Here is a 9,626-nt window from a genome sequence, read left to right on the forward strand (position 1 = left end):
TTTATTTTGTTTAGCGTCCTAATCTAATGCCACGCTATACGTTGCTTGTCAATTGCCATAAAAACGAAGAAGACTATTCATTTTTTTCTCGCGAGACTTTTCTGTCCGCAAAAGTTTTTTTTTTGAGTCGCGCGCAAACACGTTCTGATTCTTGGCGGTTGATGCTATCGCTAACTAGCTGCTACGATACCGCTAGCTAGCTAGCTAGCCAGCTTTTTGCTCTGTCATCTTGGGTAAGTGCTGATTTATCGCCATTAGGGTGGAAGAGCAACACAAACTCTGAAGTTGGAGGTTTAGTGGATTTTAAACAAAAGCACCAATCTGACCTAGTTAAGAATTTTATTTCAACAAATATGTTACTATGGAGGCAAATACAGAGAAGAAGGAAGAGAAAATGAACATGGATTATGGTACTAAAAGAAAATGGAGACCCACATGATTACAAATAGGAAAAAGATTTAAAGAAACTGTAAAAAATGTCTTCAACTGAAGTAAGAATGTGACAGTAACTATTTCACGTGTAGCACCATTTCTAACTCATTATCTATTGAGGTAAATTATTAATTTGCAGTTTTCTAATTGATTAATTTTTAAGTTATTCTTTGAATTCGAGGCTCTGCATGCTTTCCTTAAAAGACAGAAACTCTTCTAGTAATTTCTACAAGTTCCTGTTTTTCAGAAATTACATAAGAAACTTCAGTTTACAACATGGAGTCTATGATAGTTACTGAATCAGATAAAAAAAAAGATTTTAAAAGTGTAGAATTAATTTTAAAATGTAATAATTTCCTAAAGCCTAAAGGTAGGAGGGTGAAAGTCTCATTTGTATGGAAATATTTGTGTTTTTGTTTGTAATAAATGTTCAAAATCACCAAAGTTTCAGCTGGTTGGACATTGAAACAATACATCAAATGGTTTATTAATGTCATCATTTATTATCACTCTGAAGTAAAACACAAATGGATCAAAAAGTGATTTATTCAACTTTTATTTGAGCAGATTTGAATAAAAAACAAAATACTGTAAAAATGTTTACAACTGCTTACAAAAATGTGATTTCTGCAATAAAAAAAAGAAATCTGTAAGATTAATACTGAAGCATGTAATATTGCATTTTATGATAGAAAAATCTGCATGGTTTGCTGATAAATGTTAATTTTCTTATTCTGAAGCTGTGAATGTCTTGAAAATGTAACGGAAACATTGCCAGAACTTAAAGTAACTTAAAGTATGAGTTACATCAGCTTGATCAGTTTAAGCAAGATGAGTAAATAATGTTTATCACTGCGATTCAAAGTACATGAAATATGAAAGTAAGCAATAAAATGTATGAAAATATCTGAAAAATAAGAAAAGTGGAAACTCTGATTCCAGGGTTTTGTTTGTTGGTTGTTCATCTCCCAAAATGAATGTTCTACTTCTATCTATCAGTTGATATTTTAATAATTTTAATTATTTAAATAATAAACATAAATGATAGAGGTGAACCAAAAACATTTTCTCTCCATAATTACACAATCTATATGAACGGAAATATATTGAATGTATTTTATTATTATTCTTTTTATGTACATACTGTCACTGACTACTTTGAAGAGGTGAGAAGTAACTCACATTTAGTAACTATTATAAAAACGTAGCTCTAGCAGTAGTTTTACCGTACTTTTACTTAAGTAATATTATTTTTTAATTAACAGTACTCTCAATGGGTAAAAAGTTCTGGCTACTCTATCCAGTAAATAAGTAACTCTCTAGTTACTTTACTGACTGAAGAAAAATTAAAAATACATCAGAAACATAAATCTACAGTTTTTGTTAGGACAAGTTAATTTTTATAGTATTTTCTATATGTTGTGTCATTGGTAGGTCACATTAATGTACAGTATACCGTATGTATTGTCAGTAGAAGTACTTTGTTCTCACATAATATATACTTTACCTTCTATAAGTATTGTTTTCATGAACATTATGTTGCGAACAAAATATTTTTTTCATAATCTTTAGAATACCAGGATTTGCAGACAACTGTTTTTTCTTGTCTGATGATTAATTTACACAAATTAAATCAGATATTGTGATCAAACCGTTACTCGGTATTTACCAAACACTTTTAACATTTTGGATGTACTTTTCTCTTCTACTTGAGTGAAAATGTATCAAAGTTTTGATTTTCTGACTTGAGGATCATTTTTGGGCGGGTCTGTCCACCATCTAGTGGAAGGAAACTCGTCATTCTTCTAAGAGCCTCTCTCTCATTTCTCCTCTTTTATCTCTTCCACTTTCTCCAGCTCCGGTTGCTTGGTTTTCAGGGTGTCATACTCATCCTTTGAGATTCCTCCTGTCTTCAGAGCTTCGTAACCTCCATTTCCTCCGCTTTCTGCGCCCGTCCCGCCCTCCGGTTGCTTGGTTTTCAGGGTGTCATACTCATCCTTTGGGATTCCTGCTGTCTTCAGAGCTTGGTAACCTCCGTTTCCTCCACTTTCTGCGCCCGTCTCGCCCTCCGGTTGCTTGGTTTTCAGGGTGTCATACTCATCCTTTTGTATTCCTGCTGTCTTCAGAGCTTGGTAACCTCCGTCTCCTCCTCCCGACGCTACGTTTTCTCCCAGAGTGTGGTAAACTTCGTCTTTGCCTTCCCGTTTCGTCAGTGCTTCGTATTCTCCACCCGTCTTCTGTCTGCCCTCTGCTCCAGGTTGAAGCGTGTCGTATTCACCCTCTTTCACTTGCCTCATATTTATAGCCTCATAGTTGGCATCCCCATGCCTCATCGGGACTTGCTCGTAAATGTCCACTAAAATAATAAAAGAGAGAAATGTGATTGTGTGTGTTAGCAGAATGGTAAATGGCTTGTATTTCTACAGCGCTTTAAGTCAGAACCAAGGCTGCCTTGCATCGGCACCCCCGGATCCTCTGACCACCTCCAGCATCTGGTGAAGCGCTTTGCCCAAGGATATGACGACAGAGGTGACCGGAGCAGGAATCGAACCAGCAACCCACTGATTACGGTCTGATCTCCTACCACCATCACCACCATTGTCAAAAAGTGCAAAACAAGAAGACTGGCACTAACCTCTCGCATTTCTATTCTTGTTCCACTTATAAATTGCCACGGCAAAAATGAGGAATCCCAGCACAAAGATGAAAACCAAGATCCCAATCACCGATGAAAAAATACTGCGATTTTCTGAAAAAGAAACATGGAACATTAGCATATGAAAGAATAGCAACATGTAGGGTGTACCAAGGTTTCATAAAGTTGGGATTTTCATGCTCAAACTCCTGAAGCCTCCTGAGGTTGGACTGTCAACTTGGAAAGTCAGGGCTGCCGAGTTTAATTGGCAAGTGAAGTAATACTGCATTCAGATCAAAGCGGTTTGAGTGTCAGATGCGACTGGTTTACATGCAATGTCTACGTGGATGTTCGTCTATGGCATGATGAGAAGTCTGGCAGCATGTCTCACGTTTGAAATGTTTTGAGCATTTGATGCTCAACCGATGCTGGAATTGAACTTTTACCAATCAGAGAGACTCCACTATGCTATTCATTGGCCTGTGTGAATAGCATAGCGGTGGGATGTAATTGGTGTCCTGCCAGGAGATGTAGGCATCGACGCAGATCAGCAGGTTGTCAAACTGGGCTTTGTGAGCACGCAGCCAGGTGGTGAAACTCACCTGAATTCAAACATACCACAGAGGCGCACTTGCTTTCATTAACTAAAGCCAAGACACACTCTCAATTTTTCACCCACCATTGTACAAAGAGACTGGAAGAGAAAAAAAGCCACGAGACTCCTCCCAATGCACGTCAAGAGCAATTCTGACACTTGATATCAAGCTTCTGACATGCAAAATGTGTTTGGTCTGAACGCAGCATTAGAAGTTGTTTTTAGCGTCCATCAGCGTTGTTGCTAGCTCCTCAGTGAGGAGAGTAGCTATAGACTGTCACTAGAAGACATTAATTTACACCATCGTCTAGTTTGGATGATTAACCACTGATGATTAATTCACTCAGTTCACTGAGCAGTTTACTTTTTACAGTAAACTGCTAGATTTGCAGCTTGCAGGAAGCTTGCAGGAGGAAGCTGATTTATAAGTAGATACTCACTTGCCACAGCTTTGCTGGGTAAAGTCCTCATGTTGCCCAAAACAGCTCTGCAGTGGTAAGTACCGTCACTGTCTGGATGCTCGTTTTGACCGAGCATCGTCCAGGAGTTACCATTTTGCTTGTAGTACATGTAGTACATGTATGACTTGATGTCCTCCTGTTTATCACATGACGGACAGGAACACTGCATGGTGTCAGACAGCACCGCTTCGACGGGACGAACTGGAACAGGCAGAACGACTCCGTTACTGCTGGGCCAAAAGTTATTCATACCTCACAGCAAACAAAATTTACTGGCAAATATATAAATCCGTCAGCGAATTGCAATACTTAAGTGAAACAAGAACAGCTTAGTTAAAATGAAATTGACAAGCATTTTATCCAAATGTGATGTTTTGGTGTCCATAGTTAGGAAGATAATGATGGGCTCCAGGCCTGAACTCCAACATCTGCACCACTACTGACCCAAAAGCACAAACAATGTCAGCTTCTGTTTGGTCACAACTAAACAAAAAAGCCGAAGATGTTTGGGTATTATTTTTCTGTCGATTGGTTTTACAGTTGATCGGAGCTGATAACACGTTCACCAGATCAGAACCAGACGAAGGAAGCTGATAAAAAGAAAGCCCAGCCAGCAGCAGTGAAGCATTCACTGCAGCTTCTGGAGAGAAGAACAGCTGCTAGTCTGACAGTCTGATTCCAGTAAAACTACTTAGCAGTGAACAACAAACTGTAAATGGACAACATCGGTCGTACGTACGTAGAACATTGACATTCAGAAAGGGACAGCTGAGTTTACATACCTTGGACAGGTAAATCCTGAACATCAGATTTGTATACATGTGGGCCGACTGTCTGGTCCTTGTATCTGTAGGTGGCTTTACACCGATATCTTCCCATCTCAGATTCAGTAACTTTAGGGATATTATATGTATCTCCATGAACTGTCTTGGTCATGACGTTCTCTTTGTAGAAAACAGATTGGATAACTTCCTTTGTTCCCCACACAAGACATCTCAGGGTCATTTTCTCTCCTGCCATTGCAGGAAACGGATACATTTCCAGAGTCACTTCATTGTCTGAAAGACAGTTAAAACAGGATTAAATGAAAGAAGAACATTTTAGACCAAAAATACTCCATTTAAAGTTTGTTTGGGAATGATTATTTTGCACTGGTAAAGTTTAATATTCATAAACTACAAGACCACAGTGAACCCCCAGTATTTGGAGTGACTAATGCCGCAAATAGCTAAAAATCCATCAATACTGGAATACATAGTTATAACTGCCTATTTTATAGTTCAAAGGTCAAATATACCTTAATATGCATTGATATGTTCAGTGGAAACTGTTTTAGCACTATCACAGAAGTTAATATCTATGGCTTTTCATAGATAGACATAGATATCCAAGGAAAACGTAGAACCCCAAGAACGTTCCTTGGGGTTTACCAATCAGCGCCAATAGCGTGTTCAGTAGCATTGCACAGCAGTATTTCAGCTTCCCAAGCAGCATTTTACTTTACAATATTTTAGATATGCTCTATGAAAACTCTGCGACTAGGCAAATAATGTGCAGTTACCTTCCACAGAAAAACCCTTGAATAAGCGGGAGTCCACTGTAGTTTTTTACAGTTTATTTAGAGGTTGGTGGGCAGGGCTTTCCAAACTGACCAGACTAAACCAGGCTTTTTTCAAGCCATATATTAACTTGTTGGTGATGCGTCTCTTATAAGGGCATGAAGTTAATATTAACCCTACCAGTGGTCCTGAGAACAACTTGGTTGCTTCTGTCCGTTGTACCGTTCTTTTCACACCAGTAGATGGTCTCGGGTACCTTCAGTGAAGAAGTTTCAAAGATAAATGATGTTGGATTTGCGTTGTTCAATTTCAGTTTAACTCTTTTGGTGTCCTTTTCCCGGTTGACTCTGCAGAGCCATCCCTCCAGTCCTTCATCGTTTGTAAGCTCCAGCAGAACTTTGGCGTTGTTGCGCATCACTGGCTGGCCTGTTGCGATGCTAAGTGATGCGATGGGAACGTATTCTGTGTTGGACACAAACACATTCATCATAACAATCAGTGAACTATTTATTTGTCATCTTTGGGAGTTTGAGCTCCGTATTTTCCATCTGTATTTTTACCAAGAACTTTTAAGTTGAAGTCATCACTTGTTTGGCCGTTGATTGTACATTTATAGATTCCTGAGTCCTTGGAGGAAGCAGCTGCTATCTTCAGAGTGTTATTTTGCCCTGCCATGTTGCCATTAAAATCCCAGGTTGTTGGGTGCTTAGTCTGATCACCGTCACAGTGCAAGTAAAGCAAGTCTCCGGTGAAGATCTTTGTCAGGTAGGGAATCATGGACACTAAGGATGCAGAGGATTTAAAAATCAGAGCATTATTATGACCATGAGGAAGTAACATGGAGGATCTGTCAGAAAACTGGGTTACCTGTTGGTTTCTGCTCAGTTTGCACCAGGAGAGCAATCACTGCTGCAATATTGATCAAAATAGAGTTAATTTGTTTTAGTAATCAAACACATTTCTGATCAGTTTGGAAGTATTTCTTAAACTTGCACTGAAATTAACTTGAAAAATGTTAGAATAGAAATATTCTGTGCTTGATAGAAAGATTATCAGTAAAAAACCTTTTGATAATTTTTTTCATCTGCATGTCATCTTATAACGGAAAAGGACTTCTGTTATAAAACAAACTACATATTTGATTACATTTTGCACCTTTAACAAATATTACACCTGAATTCAATTATAGAAATAATCCTTTAAAAAATTACCAATTGGTTTTAATTGGTCCAACAAACTAGCCTTTGTTTACATTTTTTCACTTTCAGATAATCATATGTTTAAAGTCACAAAAATAAAATCTGGTATTTAGATCTGCATTATTTATTTAAAACACAGAACTTAGAATCACAAAATGACTTAAATTTAGCTGCTCTACTTCTTTCCTCTGCTTTTGTTTTTATTTGACTTATTTTAATGTAGCTTTATTCAGAAGGCTAAATAAAGCTACATGCACAAAAAACATAAACTGAAATTAATTCATTTGAAATGCAGATGAAAAAGTTTATGTGGGAAACTAAAACTTCTAAATGAAAAGATATTCTGATGTTCAATAAATACATATTTGAGGTTTTTGGTCAATTAACAGATGTTTAATAAGGATGCTGTAGGGTTGTTCGGCACCAGTTTCTTTAATTTTGAGTGCTTGGCGTTCAGCCGATTGTGACGTTCTGGTGGGATTGGTTTCATGTGAAACTGGCCTTATCCGCCGATCTTATCTACCATCGAAAAGGTCTGAAAGTCGGCCACTGTCTTCTAATCTTTCGATTTTTGAGAGGACTGAAAAACTCCCACTCTCCAGGTCACATCTGCACAAAGCTGCTGTATTTGGGCACTTTCATTTTGCACCACAAGGAAACCTAAAACTCTCAACGCTTCATGCTTCAACTTGGTATGTTAGTTCGTCCTCAACTGACACCAAACCTGTTTGTAAAAGCAAAATACTCAAAGCACTTTGTCTTTGACCAGAGGCTCAGAACAAGTTTGTAATCTATCCTGTTGTGCAAGATTTTTTTTAAAATATGAAAAATTAAAAGAACTGATTTTTTTCTTCTACACTGAACAAAAATATAAAGCCCCATGTCAAATATAAGAGTTTTATGAACATTTGGGTTACACAATATATAGAGAAACTCAAACTATATTTTCAGTAGTCACTGATCTTCATGTCGGCCGTTTGTAGCAGATTGACAGTCCTTTGAACATGATCGGGGTCAGGCTGAGGAATCTGATTCTGACCCCGTTGGCTTCCCGTAGGCGGTTACGGACAGCCTTAGGTGCCATGCGTCTATTGTTCAGACCAGTAGTCTCATCAGCTGAGTGTCGCTGGTCTGAGCCGATCCTCAGATGGACGAGCCGATGTGGCCGTCTGGTGCTGAGCGGTCAGACGAGGATGAGGAGGATCTGCAGTAGCGCTGGTCTGTTGGAAACCAACTCTTAAACGGCCGACGTTCCGATAACGGAACATTATCGGACCGTCGGTACGGCGTCCTGCATCCAATATGCCAACGGCTCCCACATAACATTATGAGACTTTATGACTTCTGACATAATGTGACATTTTGGGGCCTTTTATTGTCCAGTCCAAGGATTGTCCAGCTGTTGCTCATTTTAGATAAGATAAGATAAATCTTTATTGTCATTATCCACAAGGACAACGAAATTCAAAGGGTGCCATCAGTCGGTGCACATGCCCAAAAACAAAAAATAACTGTCTCACAATTCACACACAACGCAAGAATCAAATTTTGTCTGACCAGCCAGTGGACATGCCCCACCCTGCACTGAGTAAAACAACAACTCACTGAGTAACGCTCACTGACAGGAAGTTGGATTAAAAATTATACACAGATCAAGAAAAATGTTACTTTTGTACGATAAAATGTCAGCAGATGCTCATTTACAGCCATTAACGCCACATGGCAACAATATGTGATATGGAGCGTTTATATTTTTGTTCAGTATAGTTTACTTAGTTTAATTGTTTGGACAAAATGCTGTAAATTTTTGATTTATATTTGATAGAACTCCCTCAAATACAGATAAAACACGTTTCTATTATTTTACAGGCATTGTTCAATGTTTTTCAATGAAATCGGAACATTAGAAGAATTTTCTGACCTTGCAATAATTAGATGTTAATTATTTTTTAAAATCGGCAAGTCGGGGTTTTAAAAGACTGGTTGACCAGAACATGCAGTAGTTGCATCCTGTGATTTATCTCATTTATCTCCTCTGCATCTCAACCATTCTTGGTTCTGCTGCACCAGGAAAACACTGAAAAAGCGAGAAACATTGATGCTTCTATATTTGTTGGCTTAGAAATGTTTTAAGGGAAACTATGAGTCAACAATAAAACTGAACTGACTTGAACTGAAACTGAACGCAGAAGCTTAGAAACTTTTGTTACTCATTAAGTAAAACCAACACCAGCCAAACCAGTAAAAAGTGAATGTTTAGAGATCAACTGGTATCGATCTGATAACGGCTTCCTGCCTTACCTGCCAGGAGCAGCAGTTCTCGTCCACCTGCCATCGTTCCTAACAAATCAGATGAGAAGTCGGCTCATCCGCTGGGCGCTGACAAATAACCTCAGTCCAAACAGTGGAAGTCGGCCACTGTCCTTTTCTAGTCTTTCGATTTTTGAGACTGAAAAACTCCCACTCCCCAGGTCACATGTGCACAAAGCTGCTGTATTTGTTCAGGCCTTCCTCTCTGTGTTGAGGAAGTTCAGTGGTGTTAAGAGGGTGGAGGGTTGGAGCAAACACAAAAATGCTGCAATAAGAAAACAGAACACACTTTCTGAATAAAGACCTTCCTTATTGATCACAATAATGATGATTATTATTACTACCAAAAATGAGACGTTTCAGATGTTAAAACCGCAGATAGTTTAGATCAGAATTGTCTGAGAAATTATTACTGCTAAGAAAATAGCAGCAAAC

The 9,626-nt window shown here is 38.4% G+C and overlaps 1 protein-coding gene across 1 annotated transcript; it reads right to left on the reverse strand.

Moving 5' to 3' along the window:
- Positions 1-1,016: 1,016 nt before the first annotated feature.
- On the reverse strand, positions 1,017-9,358 carry LOC102217679. The gene is made up of 8 exons (XM_023340305.1): positions 9,183-9,358; positions 6,550-6,591; positions 6,243-6,464; positions 5,863-6,144; positions 4,906-5,181; positions 4,103-4,324; positions 3,068-3,181; positions 1,017-2,788 (listed from the first exon to the last, which is right to left on the reverse strand). Exons 1-8 carry the CDS (start codon positions 9,214-9,216, stop codon positions 2,253-2,255), a joined length of 1,728 nt encoding a protein of 575 aa, XP_023196073.1. The 5' UTR covers positions 9,217-9,358; the 3' UTR covers positions 1,017-2,252.
- Between the last annotated feature and the right edge of the window lie 268 nt (positions 9,359-9,626).

Source organism: Xiphophorus maculatus, chromosome 10 (genome assembly GCF_002775205.1).
Source record: "Xiphophorus maculatus strain JP 163 A chromosome 10, X_maculatus-5.0-male, whole genome shotgun sequence".
Taxonomy (NCBI): domain Eukaryota; kingdom Metazoa; phylum Chordata; class Actinopteri; order Cyprinodontiformes; family Poeciliidae; genus Xiphophorus; species Xiphophorus maculatus.